This window comes from Salvelinus fontinalis, chromosome 38 (genome assembly GCF_029448725.1).
Source record: "Salvelinus fontinalis isolate EN_2023a chromosome 38, ASM2944872v1, whole genome shotgun sequence".
NCBI classification, from domain to species: Eukaryota; Metazoa; Chordata; class Actinopteri; order Salmoniformes; family Salmonidae; genus Salvelinus; species Salvelinus fontinalis.
Genome location: NC_074702.1, coordinates 6062903 through 6081723, shown reverse-complemented (window position 1 = coordinate 6081723; position 18821 = coordinate 6062903). Strand labels below are relative to the sequence as shown.

The window sequence follows — 18821 nt, the reverse complement described above, 5'->3', positions numbered from 1 at the left end:
GAAGCTAATGGGATGTACCCTGAGAGGAAAGACAGGGAGAGAAGAGACGGAATGTGTAGGCTGGCTGGTGGTGAGCTGATGATAAAGCTGGGGAACATCCTTCAGGAACGTCCTCGTTACTAAGTTAGTAGAAGCTCCTTAGACTAGAGAGAGAAAGGGAGGATTTGTGAATAGAGGGATAATTGAAGGAAGGGAAACAGAGGAAGGGGGAGAGAGGGAGGGGGAAAGACAGAGAGGGGAGAGAAGGAGGAGAGAGGGAGGGGGAAAGACAGAGAGGGGAGAGAAGGAGGAGAGAGGGAGGGGGAAAGACAGAGAGGGGAGAGAAGGAGGAGAGAGGGAGGGGGAAAGACAGAGAGGGGAGAGGGAGGGTGGAGAGAGAGGGAGGGGAGCGTAAGGGGGAAAGAGTGAGGGGAGAGGAAGGGAGAGAGAGAGGGAGGGTGAGGGAGGGGAGAGAAAGGGAGAGGGAGGGAGATACTTTCTTAGAATGTGCTGTGTCCTGTCTAGCTTCTTTTTACTGTAGTTTTGTAGCCCTTTCCTGCAGTCAAATGACCTAGTGGCTTCACGGGTGGAATGTTATTCATATTTTTCATACTTTTATAAGTAATAAACATTATTTCAAAAAAGCCACTGGAAATCTGATGTTTCTATGTCAAACAGTTTTGTTATATTTCAGTCTTCTGTGATGTATATAAAGTGTAATATTGGGATGCGAACTCAAAATGGAATACATTTTAACTATATCTGACATAGTACACGGTCTTCTTTTTTTAAGCCCACGGCCATGTGTGTGAGGTGTGTATTTTAGTTTCAAAGTAGATTTGTTTGACTATCAAGAAACACTCTGTGTGACCCAGATTTAGCCCACTGCAGTAGGTTAGTTGAACCAATCTGATAGAGGATATAATGAGACATGATGTGTTACACACACTCACAACCCACACACACACATGCACAACACACACACCACACGCAAAAACTGTGTGTTCTCTGTGTGAAATATCTGTGATGTAAGTTGTCACTGTGCTTGCCCATAAAAATCAATCACGCATAAGCCCTGTTTATACCTGCCGCTAACATGCGTCCTTTGTCCTGATCTTGACCTGGTCTTTCAACTGTGTCTAAAAATGTGTCTAAAATGTGGGCATAATAAGAATGTGGACAAGTTCAGGACAAAGCAGGCATGTTAGCACTCGACTAACCTGTACCCTCGCACACTGACTCGGTACCCCCTGTATATTGCCTCGTTATTGTTCTTTTATTGTGTTACTATTTATTTTTTACTTTTGTTTATTTAGTAAGTATTTTCTTAACTATATTTCTTGAACTGCATTGTTGGTTAAGAGCTTGTAAGTAAGCATTTCACAGTAAGGTCTACACTTGTGACAAATACAATTTGATTTGATATAGACAGGGTTTTAGATGGAGGCCTGCTGGCCTGGCCCTGTGTGTGTGGTCTTGTGAGTGAACCCACCACAACACCCCCTGCTGGCTACTTACTGACAGTGTTTTAGAATCACAAATCTTTATAGAGAAAACCGTCACATTGACAGTCCTTTGAATGAGGTGAGGTGATCCTTAAAATGAAATGTCTTTAACTTCAGGCGTTGGATGTCTGTGAACATTTCATCATGTTGAAATCACTTCAGGGAATTAGATGGGGAAACATGTTGAAAACTCAGAGTGGTGCAGCAGTCTAGGGCACTGCATCTCAGTGCTAGAGGTGTCACCACAGACCCTGGTTCGATTCCAGGCTGTATCACAACCGGACGTGATTGGGAGTCCCATAGGGCCGGGCACAATTGGCCCAGCGTTAGGGTTTAGCCGGGGTAGGCCGTCACTGTAAATAAGAATTTATTCTTAACTGACTTGCCTAATTAAATAAAGGTTAAATCAAATAAAAAATCAATAAAATCACTTCAGGGATTTAGATTAGACATTTTCTGGTGGTTGCTAGCCTTGGGTGTGTTTGAAACTTTTTTGAAACTTTGTAGACTGATGGATAATCAACCACCTGTCGAGTGGTTTCTGTGTGGCGAGAGAGACAGAGTAGTAATCTCCAGACAGGCCTCAGAAACAATGGATTACTTGATCCCCCAGTCTCCTGGCCCACTTTGGTTCTACCAGCCTCAATCGAACGCACACACACAAGCACACACACACACATACGAACACACACACACGAACACACACACACATACGAACACACACACACACACACGAACACACACACGAACACACACACATTCTCTTTTTTCTTCTCATACTCTACAACTCAATGGAGATCAGTCTCAGCTATCCCTCTTCTGATTCCAGTCAGGTGATGGAGGGATGAGGGAAGTACAGAGGAGAGGTTTAGAGAATTGGATATCCTCCCTTTGCACTTATTACTATTCACACATTCCATCACAATATGTAAATGACTGCATTATTCATTCTGTTATCACAATTGAATATGCATAAATTATGCGTAATATTCTAAATTATGCATGTAGTGTATTCATTATGCATAATTCAGGCATCTAATCTTTCAATTAGGTACCTGTAGATTGGATCTATGAATAGAGAAGGGAGAGCGACAGACTGATGAGGAGGGAACAATAGAGGGAACGAAAGACAGAGTTTAGTGGCAAAGCCCTAATGTGTGTTTTGTCCTGACGATGACCTTGGTCTCCTGAGGTGTGTGTGTGTGTGTGTGTGTGTGTGTGTGTGTGTGTGTGTGTGTGTGTGTGTGTGTGTGTGTGTGTGTGTGTGTGTGTGTGTGTGTGTGTGTGTGTGTGTGTGTGTGTGTGTGTGTGTGTGTGTGTGTGTGTGTGTGTGTGTGTGTGTGTGTGTGTCGTGTGTGTGTGTGTGTGTGCGTGCGTGCGCGTATGTGTATAAAGTCTATCTTTGTTGAGTCTGGTGATAAGCTCTCACACCCTTCACCTCATTAAGATAATATGAGTAGCCAAGACATAATGAGGAACAGAAAGAGAGGGGGAGAGAGCTGGAGAAAAACATATTAAGAGAGACGTTAGAGGGAGAGAGACAAAGTTCCTTTGTCTGGAACATATATTAGATATGCATATATTTCAGGCCAATAAAGCTTTAACAAAGCTAAAATAATAATTGTGAGAATACAGTGAGGCAGGGGGAGGGAGAAAGTGGGGAAAGAGAGAGAGGGAAGGAGAAAGAGGGGAAAGAGAGAGAGGGGAAGGAGAAAGAGAGGAAAGAGAGAGGGGGAAGGAGAAAGAGGGAAAGATATAGGGGGGATGAGAAAGAGGGTGGAAGGAGAAAGAGGGAAAGAGGGGGAAAAGTAGATATGTCCCAGATGCTTTAGTTTTGTTTAAGAGAGAGAAGTTGGTATTTACTGCATCAGCTAAGATTAGGAAGATGAGATAAGACTCATTTGTATGTCAGAAGTGTTCTGCTATTTCTTTAATAACCTGCAGATACTTCAAGATGTGGCTGAGCATGTCTCTGCATGTGTGTCTACCCATACACCGGAACCTTAGTTGTAATTTGCATTTTGTCAAGTTCTAACAGGAAACAATTAACTGAGACACAGGAAGGAAGTGACTTGAATTAACAGAGATGACTGCTTGGTTGGAGTCCAGTAGAGCAGAAATTCCATTCCAACTCCAGTCTGCTCATGAATAGAACACTGATGAGGATGTCAATGAGAATCTCACAATTCAGAATTGGAATTTCTATGACATTCATCTCCTGAAATAAATTGACTGGAACTCTGTTCAGAAAAACAGATCTGGAAACGTATTCATCCAGATTGGTTTATGTGGGTGTAACAGGATGAATACAGATTTAACTACTTTCTCTCACTATGCATCTGGTTCCCTTTCAGCTAACCACACCCAGCCATAGGGCATATGCACTTAGAAAACAAGGTGCTACCTAGAACCTAAAAGGGTTCTTCGGCTGTTACCATTGGAAAACCCTTTGAAGAACCCATTAGGGGTCCATGTAGAACCCTCTGTGGTTCTACATGGATCCCAAATGAGTTCTACCTGGAAACAAAAAGGGTTCTCCTATGGGGACAGCCGATTAACCTTTTGGTAACTTTTTTTCTAGTGTAGAACAGCCAGACTGCCTGGTCTGCAAGTACCCAGCACATATTGTACCACACAGCAACAATTCAGACAACCATTTCTGAGCATCAAGCATTTTAATCTTTCCCCTGAAAAAAATCCCTCCCATTCTTACCTTCTTCAGACTTGACCTTTAAATGTTGTTTGTGGGCACAAAAATGTGCTGGTATCAGCTGTCACAACCCAGCTTGGACAAAGGAACCTAATGTGTAGAGACTTAATGAGGTTTGGTGATGTGATGTTCTCTGGAAGGTGTCTGTTCTTTAGTCTCTTTACACACACACACATAAACTCAGCAAAAAAATAAACGTCCTCTCACTGCCAACTGCGTTTATTTTCAGCAAACTTAACGTGTAAATATTTGTATGAACATAACAACATTCAACAACTGAGACATAAACTGAACATGTTCCACAGACATGTGACTAACAGAAATAGAATAATGTGTCCCTGAACAAAGGGGGTCAAAATCAAAAGTAACAGTCAGTATCTGGTGTGGCCACCAGCTGCATTAAGTACTGCAGTGCATCTCCTCCTCATGGACTGCACCAGATTTGCCCGTTCTTGCTGTGAGATGTTACCCCACTCTTCCACCAAGGCACCTGCAAGTTCCCGGACATTTCTGGGGGGAATGGCCCTAGCCCTCACGCTTTGATCCAACATGTCCCAGACATGCTCAATGGGATTGAGATCTGGGCTCTTCACTGGCCACGGCAGAATACTGACATTCCTGTCTTGCAGGAAATCACGCACAGAATGAGCAGTATGGCTGGTGAAATTGTCATGCTGGAGGGTCATGTCAGGATGAGCCTGCAGGAAGGGTACCACATGAGGGAGGAGAATGTCTTCCCTGTAATGCACAGCGTTGAGATTGCCTGCAATGACAAGCTCAGTCCGATGATGCTGTGACACACCGCCGCAAACCATGACGGACCCTCCACCTCCAAATCGATCCCGCTCCAGAGTACAGGCCTCGCTGTAACGCTCATTCCTTCGACGATAAACGTGAATTCCACCATCACCCCAGGTGAGACAAAACCGCGACTCGTCAGTGAAGAGCACTTTTTGCCAGTCCTGTCTGGTTCAGTGATGGTGGGTTTGTGCCCATAGGCGACTTTGTTGCCGGTGATGTCTGGTGAGGACCTGCCTTACAACAGGCCTACAAGCCCTCAGTCCAGCCTCTCTCAGCCTATTGCGGACAGTCTGAGCACTGATGGAGGGATTGTGCGTTCCTGGTGTAACTCGGCAGTTGTTGCCATCCTTTACCTGTTCCGCAGGTGTGATGGTCGGATGTACCAATCCTGTGCAGGTGTTGTTACACGTGGTCGGCCACTGCGAGGATGTCCTGTCTCCCTGTAGCACTGTCTTAGGCATCTCACAGTACGGACATTGCAGTTTTTTGCCCTGGCCACATCTGCAGTCCTCATGCCTCCTTGCAGCATGCCTAAGGCACGTTCACACAGCTGAGCAGGGACCCTTGGCAGCTTTCTTTTGGGGTTTTTCAGAGTCAGTAGAAAGGCCTCTTTAGTGTCCTAAGTTTTCATAACTATGACCTTAATTGTCTACCATCTGTAATCTTAACGACCGTTCCACAGGTGCATGTTCATTAATTGTTTATGGTTCATTGCACAAGCATGGAAAACAGTGTTTCAACCATTTACAATGAAGATGTGTGAAGTTCAGGATTTTATCTTTTAAAGACAGGGTCCTGAAAAAGGGATGTTTCTTTTTTTGCTGAGTTAATATATAGTGGCGGTTTCAACGCCAAGATCTTTGTAAGGCAGGGTCTAGACATACAAACACACACCACCAGTCCAAGGGAAGGGTTAAACCACTTTATTATCAGGTTTCGGCAGCGTTCCTCATATACACAACTCAAAGCAAACAGAGTAAATAGTTTGTCAACAGTGGAAGATCCTCCAAATTTGGTCTTTGGGGTTCCATCCTTGTTGAAATCATCAGTTCCTTTCTTCCGGTAAACCTCCTTCTCCACCGTACACTCTGCCGCTCCAATAACCTCCTACTCGTTCACCTGCCGGGATCAAAGGAAAGAAACAAGAAAGAAAACCCAGGGCGCGGTTAAGTAGAGGCCCTGATTGGTTTCAGCTGTCCGCAGTTTTGCTCTAATTACAACTGGAGACAGGTGTGGCTGTTCCGCTGCAGTCTAGAAGTTCCCCCTGGGATGTCCATGGTCCTGCCTCTGTTGAATACTTCACATTGCTGTCCATGGTCCTGCCTCTGTTGAATACTTCACATTGCTGTCCATGGTCCTGCCTCTGGGGAATACTTCACATTGCTGTCCGTGGTCCTGCCTCTGGGGAATACTTCACATTGCTGTCCATGGTCCTGCCTCTGGGGAATACTTCACATTGCTGTCCATGGTCCTGCCTCTGGGGAATACTTCACATTGCTGTCCATGGTCCTGCCTCTGGGGAATACTTCACATTGCTGTCCGTGGTCCTGGCAGCCAGAAAACACAGAAACTTTGCAAACACATACGGTCCATTCACCACACAGCCCCTGAAACCGCTACAATATATATATATATGTGTCTCCCTCTCCTTCGGTCTGTCTGTCTGTCTGTCTGCTTTGAACATAATCTCAGGGCCTCACAGAGACAGATAATATGGTATTATCTGTACTACTTGAATCTATTGAGGTTTAGCCAAACCTTCATTTATCTCTGTTAAAGACTACTGGCAGACAAGCCGGAGCAGTGTGTAGGGGGTGAGATAGTGGTGTCTTCTGCCAGACTAGCTGGAGCAGTGTGTAGGGGGTGAGATAGTGGTGTCTTCTGCCAAACTAGCCTGAGCAGTGTGTAGGGGTGAGATAGTGGTGTCTTCTGCCAGACTAGCCTGAGCAGTGTGTAGGCGGTGAGATAGTGGTGTCTTCTGCCAGACTAGCCTGAGCAGTGTGTAGGGGGTGAGATAGTGGTGTATTCTGCCAGACTAGCGGGAGCAGTGTGTAGGGGGTGAGATAGTGGTGTCTTCTGCCAGACTAGCCTGAGCAGTGTGTAGGCGGTGAGATAGTGGTGTCTTCTGCCAGACTAGCGGGAGCAGTGTGTAGGGGGTGAGATAGTGATGTCTTCTGCCAGACTAGCTGCAGCAGTGTGTAGGGGGTGAGATAGTGGTGTCTTCTGCCAGACTAGCTGGAGCAGTGTGTAGGGGGTGAGATAGTGATGTCTTCTGCCAGACTAGCTGCAGCAGTGTGTAGGGGTGAGATAGTGGTGTCTTCTGCCAGACTAGCCTGAGCAGTGTGTAGGCGGTGAGATAGTGGTGTCTTCTGCCAGACTAGCCTGAGCAGTGTGTAGGGGGTGAGATAGTGGTGTATTCTGCCAGACTAGCGGGAGCAGTGTGTAGGGGGTGAGATAGTGGTGTCTTCTGCCAGACTAGCCTGAGCAGTGTGTAGGCGGTGAGATAGTGGTGTCTTCTGCCAGACTAGCGGGAGCAGTGTGTAGGGGGTGAGATAGTGGTGTCTTCTGCCAGACTAGCCTGAGCAGTGTGTAGGGGGTGAGATAGTGGTGTATTCTGCCAGACTAGCTGGAGCAGTGAGTAGGGGGTGAGATAGTGGTGTCTTCTGCCAGACTAGCCTGAGCAGTGTGTAGGGGGTGAGATAGTGGTGTCTTCTGCCAGACTAGCGGGAGCAGTGTGTAGGGGGTGAGATAGCGATGTCTTCTGCCAGACTAGCTGCAGCAGTGTGTAGGGGGTGAGATAGTGATGTCTTCTGCCAGACTAGCTGGATTAGTGTGTAGGGGGTGAGATAGTGGTGTCTTCTGCCAGACTAGCTGGAGCAGTGTGTAGGGGGTGAGATAATGGTGTCTTCTGCCAGACTAGCGGGAGCAGTGTGTAGGGGGTGAGATAGTGGTGTATTCTGCCAGACTAGCGGGAGCAGTGTGTAGGGGTGAGATAGTGGTGTCTTCTGCCAGACTAGCGGGAGCAGTGTGTAGGGGGTGAGATAGTGGTGTCTTCTGCCAGACTAGCGGGAGCAGTGTGTAGGGGGTGAGATAGTGGTGTCTTCTGCCAGACTAGCAGGAGCAGTGTGTAGGGGGTGAGATAGTGGTGTCTTCTGCCAGACTAGCCTGAGCAGTGTGTAGGGGGTGAGATAGTAGTGTCTTCTACCAGACTAGCTGGATAAGTGTGTAGGGGGTGAGATAGTGGTGTCTTCTGCCAGACTAGCCTGAGCAGTGTGTAGGGGGTGAGATAGTGGTGTCTTCTGCCAGACTAGCAGGAGCAGTGTGTAGGGGGTGAGATAGTGGTGTCTTCTGCCAGACTAGCCTGAGCAGTGTGTAGGCGGTGAGATAGTGGTGTCTTCTGCCAGACTAGCGGGAGCAGTGTGTAGGGGGTGAGATAGTGGTGTCTTCTGCCAGACTAGCCTGAGCAGTGTGTAGGGGGTGAGATAGTGGTGTCTTCTGCCAGACTAGCGGGAGCAGTGTGTAGGGGGTGAGATAGCGATGTCTTCTGCCAGACTAGCTGCAGCAGTGTGTAGGGGGTGAGATAGTGATGTCTTCTGCCAGACTAGCTGGATTAGTGTGTAGGGGGTGAGATAGTGGTGTCTTCTGCCAGACTAGCTGGAGCAGTGTGTAGGGGGTGAGATAATGGTGTCTTCTGCCAGACTAGCGGGAGCAGTGTGTAGGGGGTGAGATAGTGGTGTATTCTGCCAGACTAGCGGGAGCAGTGTGTAGGGGGTGAGATAGTGGTGTCTTCTGCCAGACTAGCCTGAGCAGTGTGTAGGCGGTGAGATAGTGGTGTCTTCTGCCAGACTAGCGGGAGCAGTGTGTAGGGGGTGAGATAGTGGTGTCTTCTGCCAGACTAGCCTGAGCAGTGTGTAGGGGGTGAGATAGTGGTGTATTCTGCCAGACTAGCTGGAGCAGTGAGTAGGGGGTGAGATAGTGGTGTCTTCTGCCAGACTAGCCTGAGCAGTGTGTAGGGGGTGAGATAGTGGTGTCTTCTGCCAGACTAGCGGGAGCAGTGTGTAGGGGGTGAGATAGCGATGTCTTCTGCCAGACTAGCTGCAGCAGTGTGTAGGGGGTGAGATAGTGATGTCTTCTGCCAGACTAGCTGGATTAGTGTGTAGGGGGTGAGATAGTGGTGTCTTCTGCCAGACTAGCGGGAGCAGTGTGTAGGGGGTGAGATAGTGGTGTCTTCTGCCAGACTAGCAGGAGCCGTGTGTAGGGGGTGAGATAGTGGTGTCTTCTGCCAGACTAGCCTGAGCAGTGTGTAGGGGGTGAGATAGTGGTGTATTCTGCCAGACTAGCGGGAGCAGTGTGTAGGGGGTGAGATAGTGGTGTCTTCTGCCAGACTAGCAGGAGCAGTGTGTAGGGGGTGAGATAGTGGTGTATTCTGCCAGACTAGCGGGAGCAGTGTGTAGGGGGTGAGATAGTGGTGTCTTCTGCCAGACTAGCCTGAGCAGTGTGTAGGGGGTGAGATAATGGTGTCTTCTGCCAGACTAGCCTGAGCAGTGTGTAGGGGGTGAGATAGTGGTGTATTCTGCCAGACTAGCGGGAGCAGTGTGTAGGGGGTGAGATAGTGGTGTCTTCTGCCAGACTAGCCTGAGCAGTGTGTAGGGGGTGAGATAGTGGTGTCTTCTGCCAGACTAGCAGGAGCAGTGTGTAGGGGGTGAGATAGTGGTGTCTTCTGCCAGACTAGCTGGAGCAGTGTGTAGGGGGTGAGATAGTGGTGTCTTCTGCCAAACTAGCTGGAGCAGTGTGTAGGGGGTGAGATAGTGGTGTCTTCTGCCAAACTAGCCTGAGCAGTGTGTAGGGGGTGAGATAGTGGTGTCTTCTGCCAGACTAGCTGCAGCAGTGTGTAGGGGGTGAGATAGTGGTGTCTTCTGCCAGACTAGCTGGAGCAGTGTGTAGGGGGTGAGATAGTGATGTCTTCTGCCAGACTAGCTGCAGCAGTGTGTAGGGGTGAGATAGTGGTGTCTTCTGCCAGACTAGCCTGAGCAGTGTGTAGGCGGTGAGATAGTGGTGTCTTCTGCCAGACTAGCCTGAGCAGTGTGTAGGGGGTGAGATAGTGGTGTATTCTGCCAGACTAGCGGGAGCAGTGTGTAGGGGGTGAGATAGTGGTGTCTTCTGCCAGACTAGCCTGAGCAGTGTGTAGGCGGTGAGATAGTGGTGTATTCTGCCAGACTAGCAGGAGCCGTGTGTAGGGGGTGAGATAGTGGTGTCTTCTGCCAGACTAGCCTGAGCAGTGTGTAGGGGGTGAGATAGTGGTGTATTCTGCCAGACTAGCGGGAGCAGTGTGTAGGGGGTGAGATAGTGGTGTCTTCTGCCAGACTAGCAGGAGCAGTGTGTAGGGGGTGAGATAGTGGTGTATTCTGCCAGACTAGCGGGAGCAGTGTGTAGGGGGTGAGATAGTGGTGTCTTCTGCCAGACTAGCCTGAGCAGTGTGTAGGGGGTGAGATAATGGTGTCTTCTGCCAGACTAGCCTGAGCAGTGTGTAGGGGGTGAGATAGTGGTGTATTCTGCCAGACTAGCGGGAGCAGTGTGTAGGGGGTGAGATAGTGGTGTCTTCTGCCAGACTAGCCTGAGCAGTGTGTAGGGGGTGAGATAGTGGTGTCTTCTGCCAGACTAGCAGGAGCAGTGTGTAGGGGGTGAGATAGTGGTGTCTTCTGCCAGACTAGCTGGAGCAGTGTGTAGGGGGTGAGATAGTGGTGTCTTCTGCCAAACTAGCTGGAGCAGTGTGTAGGGGGTGAGATAGTGGTGTCTTCTGCCAAACTAGCCTGAGCAGTGTGTAGGGGGTGAGATAGTGGTGTCTTCTGCCAGACTAGCTGCAGCAGTGTGTAGGGGGTGAGATAGTGGTGTCTTCTGCCAGACTAGCTGGAGCAGTGTGTAGGGGGTGAGATAGTGATGTCTTCTGCCAGACTAGCTGCAGCAGTGTGTAGGGGTGAGATAGTGGTGTCTTCTGCCAGACTAGCCTGAGCAGTGTGTAGGCGGTGAGATAGTGGTGTCTTCTGCCAGACTAGCCTGAGCAGTGTGTAGGGGGTGAGATAGTGGTGTATTCTGCCAGACTAGCGGGAGCAGTGTGTAGGGGGTGAGATAGTGGTGTCTTCTGCCAGACTAGCCTGAGCAGTGTGTAGGCGGTGAGATAGTGGTGTATTCTGCCAGACTAGCGGGAGCAGTGTGTAGGGGGTGAGATAGTGGTGTCTTCTGCCAGACTAGCCTGAGCAGTGTGTAGGGGGTGAGATAGTGGTGTATTCTGCCAGACTAGCTGGAGCAGTGAGTAGGGGGTGAGATAGTGGTGTCTTCTGCCAGACTAGCCTGAGCAGTGTGTAGGGGGTGAGATAGTGGTGTCTTCTGCCAGACTAGCGGGAGCAGTGTGTAGGGGGTGAGATAGCGATGTCTTCTGCCAGACTAGCTGCAGCAGTGTGTAGGGGGTGAGATAGTGATGTCTTCTGCCAGACTAGCTGGATTAGTGTGTAGGGGGTGAGATAGTGGTGTCTTCTGCCAGACTAGCTGGAGCAGTGTGTAGGGGGTGAGATAATGGTGTCTTCTGCCAGACTAGCGGGAGCAGTGTGTAGGGGGTGAGATAGTGGTGTATTCTGCCAGACTAGCGGGAGCAGTGTGTAGGGGTGAGATAGTGGTGTCTTCTGCCAGACTAGCGGGAGCAGTGTGTAGGGGGTGAGATAGTGGTGTCTTCTGCCAGACTAGCGGGAGCAGTGTGTAGGGGGTGAGATAGTGGTGTCTTCTGCCAGACTAGCCTGAGCAGTGTGTAGGGGGTGAGATAGTGGTGTATTCTGCCAGACTAGCCTGAGCAGTGTGTAGGGGGTGAGATAGTGGTGTCTTCTGCCAGACTAGCGGGAGCAGTGTGTAGGGGGTGAGATAGTGGTGTCTTCTGCCAGACTAGCAGGAGCAGTGTGTAGGGGGTGAGATAGTGGTGTCTTCTGCCAGACTAGCCTGAGCAGTGTGTAGGGGGTGAGATAGTAGTGTCTTCTACCAGACTAGCTGGAGCAGTGTGTAGGGGGTGAGATAGTGGTGTCTTCTGCCAGACTAGCCTGAGCAGTGTGTAGGGGGTGAGATAGTGGTGTCTTCTGCCAGACTAGCAGGAGCAGTGTGTAGGGGGTGAGATAGTGGTGTCTTCTGCCAGACTAGCCTGAGCAGTGTGTAGGGGGTGAGATAGTGGTGTCTTCTGCCAGACTAGCAGGAGCAGTGTGTAGGGGGTGAGACAGTGGTGTATTCTGCCAGACTAGCGGGAGCAGTGTGTAGGGGGTGAGATAGTGGTGTCTTCTGCCAGACTAGCCTGAGCAGTGTGTAGGGGGTGAGATAGTGGTGTCTTCTGCCAGACTAGCAGGAGCAGTGTGTAGGGGGTGAGATAGTGGTGTCTTCTGCCAGACTAGCCTGAGCAGTGTGTAGGGGGTGAGATAGTGGTGTCTTCTGCCAAACTAGCAGGAGCAGTGTGTAGGGGGTGAGATAGTAGTGTCTTCTGCCAAACTAGCCGGAGCAGTGTGTAGGGGGTGAGATAGTGGTGTCTTCTGCCAGACTAGCAGGAGCAGTGTGTAGGGGGTGAGATAGTGGTGTCTTCTGCCAGACTAGCAGGAGCAGTGTGTAGGGGGTGAGATAGTGGTGTATTCTGCCAGACTAGCGGGAGCAGTGTGTAGGGGGTGAGATAGTAGTGTCTTCTGCCAAACTAGCAGGAGCAGTGTGTAGGGGGTGAGATAGTGGTGTCTTCTGCCAGACTAGCAGGAGCAGTGTGTAAGGGGTGAGATAGTGGTGTCTTCTGCCAGACTAGCCTGAGCAGTGTATAGGGGGTGAGATAGTGGTGTTTTCTGCCAGACTAGCAGGAGCAGTGTGTAGGGGGTGAGATAGTACTGTCTTCTGCCAGACTAGCTGGAGCAGTGTGTAGGGGGTGAGATAGTGGTGTCTTCTGCCAGACTAGCCTGAGCAGTGTGTAGGGGGTGAGATAGTGGTGTCTTCTGCCAGACTAGCGGGAGCAGTGTGTAGGGGGTGAGATAGTGGTGTCTTCTGCCAGACTAGCTGCAGCAGTGTGTAGGGGGTGAGATAGTGGTGTCTTCTGCCAGACTAGCAGAAGCAGTGTGTAGGGGGTGAGATAGTGGTGTCTTCTGCCAGACTAGCTGGAGCAGTGTGTAGGGGGTGAGATAGTGGTGTCTTCTGCCAAACTAGCCGGAGCAGTGTGTAGGGGGTGAGATAGTGGTGTCTTCTGCCAGACTAGCTGGAGCAGTGTGTAGGGGGTGAGATAGTAGTGCCCTCTAGTGTGTGTGTTTACCACAGTATGATGTGGAAGTGATGTTATTCATTTGTTCCTTTCTAACTCATACCTCTATATTCCAAGGTCAGGATGACGTCATGATCGCCCACAGCAGTTGTCCAGAGTGTTTCTCTATTAATCATTTTATTCAATATCACGGTTATAAACCCACCGCTGGCTCTGGAACTAGACTGTCTGAAAGTCGGGTGTGTGTGTGAGAGAGTTGTCATTCCATTAATGATCCCAGAACTGGAGTCCCACAGAAAAGAGAAAGAGAAAGAGAGGAGTGTGATATTTGGTGAAAGATATAGCACAGGGAATGAGTTCAATTGGGATATGTCATTGGTATTGATGATAGGAAACCTCTCTCTCCCTCTCTCCCATCCTCTCCTCTCCCAGGTTCTACTGGGATCCGATCATGTTGTGTTTGATGATAGGAAACTTCTCTCTCCCCCTCTCCCCTCCTCTCCTCTCCCAGGTTCTACTGGGATCTGATCATGTTGTGTCTGATGATAGGAAACCTCTCTCTCCCCCTCTCCCCTCCTCTCCTCTCCCAGGTTCTACTGGGATCTGATCATGTTGTGTCTGATGATAGGAAACCTCTCTCTCCCCCTCTCCCCTCCTCTCCTCTCCCAGGTTCTACTGGGATCTGATCATGTTGTGTCTGATGATGGGGAACCGCCCTCTCTCCCCCTCTCCCCTCCTCTCCTCTCCCAGGTTCTTCTGGGATCTGATCATGTTGTGTCTGATGATGGGGAACCGCCCTCTCTCCCCCTCTCCCCTCCTCTCCTCTCCCAGGTTCTACTGGGATCTGATCATGTTGTGTTTGATGATGGGGAACCTGATCATCCTGCCAGTAGGAATCACCTTCTTTAAGGATGAGAACACTCCTCCCTGGATCATCTTCAACGTGGTCTCTGATACTCTCTTCCTGGTTGACCTGGTCCTCAACTTCAGGACCGGTATCGTCAAGGAGGACAGCACCGAGATACTGCTAGACCCCAAGTCAGTGTGTGTGTGTGTGTGTGTGTGTGTGTGTGTGTGTGTGTGTGTGTGTGTGTGTGTGTGTGTGTGTGTGTGTGTGTGTGTGTGTGTGTGTGTGTGTGTGTGTGTGTGTGTGTGTGTGTGTGTGTGTGTGTGTGTGTGTGAAGGTGACACAGAGCTGGAGGCAATGCTTCCCTATGTGATGTTCTTCCAGAATTGGAATAAATGGAGTTGTTTGTTATTTCTTCTGAAGTATCATAACTACTGGGGCCATAGGAATCAATGTTGGTCTATGCTATGCTAAGCTAACTGTGAGACCATATAAATATCAACTGTTGTTCTATGCAGTGCTAAGCTAACTGTGAGACCATAGGAATAATACCAGAATGCTAAGCTAACTGTGAGACCATAGAAATTACTTTTATATTATGCTATGCTACCACAGGGCTATCCGTCAGCGCTACCTAAAGAGCTGGTTTGCGGTGGACTTTGTGTCGTCCATCCCTGTGGACTACATCTTCCTGATGGTGGACTTGGAGGCCCGGCTGGACTCAGAGGTTTACAGGACGGCCAGGGCCCTCCGCATCGTACGCTTCACCAAGATCCTCAGCCTGCTACGCCTGCTGCGCCTGTCACGACTCATACGCTACATCCACCAGTGGGAGGAGGTGAGAGGCTGGGAAGATGGGGAGAGGAGGTAGAGAAAGAGGGGAGGGAGGGAAAGAGAGACTTACTACCACTGTCACAACTCACTGGTTACATCCTCCAGAGAGAGGTTAGAGGGCAGTCAGTGGAACATGCCAGAGAGGAGGGAGCGAGGGAGGTGAGAGGAGAGAGGGAGGTGAGAGGAGAGAGGGAGGTGAGAGGAGAGAGGGAGGTGAGAGGAGAGAGGCAGAGGCTGAGAGGGGGAAAGGAGAGGTCAGCGTAGTATAGGGGAAAGAGAGACCGCTAGGGGGACAGCTATCATAAAAGGTGCAAGACGTTAAAAAACTAAAGTGATGTCACACTCTCCCCCTCCAGATCTTCCATATGACCTATGACCTGGCCAGTGCCATGGTGAGGATAGTCAACCTGATAGGCATGATGCTGCTGCTGTGCCACTGGGACGGATGTCTACAGTTCCTGGTTCCCATGCTGCAGGACTTCCCCCTGGACTGCTGGGTCTCCAAGAATAACATGGTGGTGAGTTACACTGTCTGTCTGTCTGTCTGTTTATCTGTCTTCCTGTCTGTCTGACTGCCTGTGACTGTCTGTCTATCTGTGACTGTCTGTGTCTGACTGTCTTCCAGTCTGTATATCTGTCTTCCTGTCTGTCTGTCTGTCTGTCTGTCTGTCTTTCTTTTGGGTCTCCAAGAACAACAAGGTGGTGAGTTTGTTACATGGGTACTGAGACATGGAGAGAAATGTTGACCCGCTCACAAATGGAGGGCTTGTGTGCACAGTGTGTGACATTATTGATATTGTGTTTGTGTGTGAACTGATTACGGGGTAGTGGACCGATTGTGTGTGTAGCCAGAGAGCGAGAGAGTGTGTGTGTAGACAGAGAGAGTGAGAGAGAGAGAGTGTGTGTGTGTGTAGACAGAGAGCGAGAGAGTGTGTGTGTAGACAGAGAGAGAGAGAGTGTGTGTGTGTAGACAGAGAGAGAGAGTGTGAGTGTAGACAGAGAGAGAGAGAGTGTGTGTGTGTAGACAGAGAGAGAGAGTGTGAGTGTAGACAGAGAGAGAGAGAGAGTGTGTGAGTGTAGACAGAGAGAGAGAGAATGTGTGAGAGTATCCTCGTGTCGGACGTTGTTTGCTCTCTGTGTTAGTTTATTGGTTCATGTAGCATCATGTCTGGTTGGAATAAAAGGGAATATCAACACAAATAAACATCTCCCAACTTAAACATCCTACATATGGAGTAGATGAACACACACACACACACACACACACACACACACACACACACACACACACACACACACACACACACACACACACACACACACACACACACACACACACACACACACATGGCTGTTTCGCTGACTCCCGTCTCGGCAGTGTTTCCTTAGTGGTTGCCGGGGTGACTGTTGCTAGGCCAGCTAATTTTGAGTGTTTTCCCCCAGAGAAAGCCATGCACCACCCGCCGGACCATTTAACAGAACAGGATGTAATTGGCCTCACACACACACACACACAAGCAATTATAACACAGTCACACACACACTAAATATGCTTCATTGCATGATTGGCTAACACACACTGGCTTTATAACATATTTTAGAGCCATTTTATTATTATTATTATTATTTTCCTCTAGCTTTTTGCCTGTTAGTAGTATGTTTTACACAGCAGGAAGTTGAAAAGCAATGAGCAACTCTACCCAGCACTTTACAGCCACAGTTTTAGCCTAGGTTGTAGCTATTACCTTAACTAGTGTTGTACCACTCATCCCTCTCTTCCACCTTCTTCTCCCTCTCCTTCTTCCTCTCGGACTCCCTCTGTAGAATGACATGTGGGCTCTCTCTCCATCTCTCTCTCCATCCAGAATAACATGTGGGCTCTCTCTCCATCTCTCTCCATCCAGAATGGTACGTGGGGGATCCAGTACTCCTATGCCCTGTTCAAGGCGATGAGCCACATGTTGTGTATTGGCTACGGTGCCCAGGCTCCAGAGGGCATGACAGACGTGTGGCTCACCATGCTCAGTATGATCATTGGTGCCACCTGCTATGCCATGTTCATCGGCCATGCCACCGCTCTCATACAGTCCCTGGACTCCTCACGACGACAGTACCAGGAGAAAGTAAGAGATTAGGACCCTCTCTATCCCTCCCTCCCTCCATCTCTCTCTCTCCATTCCTCTGTCCCTTATTCTCTCTATCCTACCATTCATCAAATTAATTTGATGACTCCTCAAAGGCAGGAGACGGTAAAGGAACCATACCCACTCATAAACAATCTTCCTGCTCCTCCAGTCAAGTGTGTATTATACTGTAGTGAAGCAGTATAGTGTGTATTATACTGTAGTGAAGCAGTATAGTGTGTATTATACTGTAGTGAAGCAGTATAGTGTGTGTATGTGTGCTTTTATTAACGCTGTATTAACGTTGTATTAATGTTGTATCAACGTTGTATTAACAATGTATTAACGTTGTATTAACACTATTAACGTTGTATTAACGCTGTATTAAGGTTGTATTAACGCTGTATTAACGTTATATTAATGTTGTATTAACGTTGTATTAACAATGTATTAACACTGTATTAACGTTGTATTAATGTTGTATTGACTTTGTATTGACTTTGTATTGACGCTGTATTAACACTGTATTAACGTTGTATTAATGTTGTATTGACTTAGTATTGACTTAGTATTGACTTAGTATTGACGTTGTATTGACGTTGTGTTTCAGTATAAGCAGGTGGAACAGTACATGTCGTTCCATAAGCTCCCTGCAGATGTCCGTCAGAGGATTCATGAGTACTACGAGCATCGCTTCCAGGGCAAGATGTTTGACGAGGAGAACATACTGGGTGAACTCAGCGAACCACTAAAGGAGGTAACACACGCACACACGAGGCACGCACACACACACGCACGAGGCACGCACACACACACACACACACGAGGCACGCACACATACACACATACGAGGCACGCACACACACACGCACGAGGCACGCACACACACACACACAAGGCACGCACACACACACACACACACGAGGCACGCACACACACACGCACGAGGCACGCACACACACAAGGCACGCACACACACACACACGAGGCACGCACACACACACAGACACACACACACACACACACACACACACACACACACACACACGCTGTCACGTTCGTTATAAGGATCGGACCAAGGCGCAGCGTGGTATGCGTACATTCTTATTTATTAAAGAATGAAACACTGAACAAACTAACAAAACAACAAAACGTGAAGCTATACAAACGAGTGCTGACAGGCAACTACACATAGACAAGATCACACAACAGAAAGTGGGAAACAGGACTGCCTAAATATGATCCCCAATCAGAGACAACGATAAACAGCTGTCTCTGATTGGGAACCATATCAGGCCAACATAGAAGTACAAAACCCCTAGACATACAAAACCCTAGACATACAACACGAGTACCCACCCTAGTCACACCCTGACCTAACCAAAATATATAGAAAACAGAGATATCTAAGGTCAGGGCGTGACACACGCACGAGCCACGGATGCAGGCACACACGCACACACACCGTTACAAGTTACGAAAGCTAGCTATAGCGTAACAAAAAAAACACCTGCTCAAATCAGTTGATTCAAACGGCCTCAAGCACATTTTACATTAAAGAAAATTAAAACATACTGAGACAATTCAGTTCTTGTGCATTCTAACTCACTTCCCAACTCCTCCCCCCTCCCTCCCCCTCTCTTTCTCCCCTCTCAGGCGATAGTTAGCTTTAACTGCCGTAGCCTAGTGGCTCACATGCCGCTGTTTGCTAACGCGGACCCTAACTTTGTGACGGCAGTGTTGACCAAGCTTCGCTTCGAGG

The 18821-nt window shown here is 48.8% G+C and overlaps 1 protein-coding gene across 1 annotated transcript in view; it reads left to right on the top strand.

Annotated features, from left to right (window-relative positions):
• The window catches only part of LOC129837436 (potassium/sodium hyperpolarization-activated cyclic nucleotide-gated channel 4-like), a gene marked incomplete in the record, with an annotated part of 28879 nt that overhangs the window by 3988 nt on the left and 6070 nt on the right, over window positions 1-18821 (top strand). The window contains 6 exon segments of the mRNA XM_055903587.1: window positions 14087-14293; window positions 14718-14940; window positions 15293-15454; window positions 16841-17059; window positions 17670-17816; window positions 18716-18821. Coding sequence (XP_055759562.1) covers window positions 14087-14293; window positions 14718-14940; window positions 15293-15454; window positions 16841-17059; window positions 17670-17816; window positions 18716-18821 — 1064 coding nt within the window.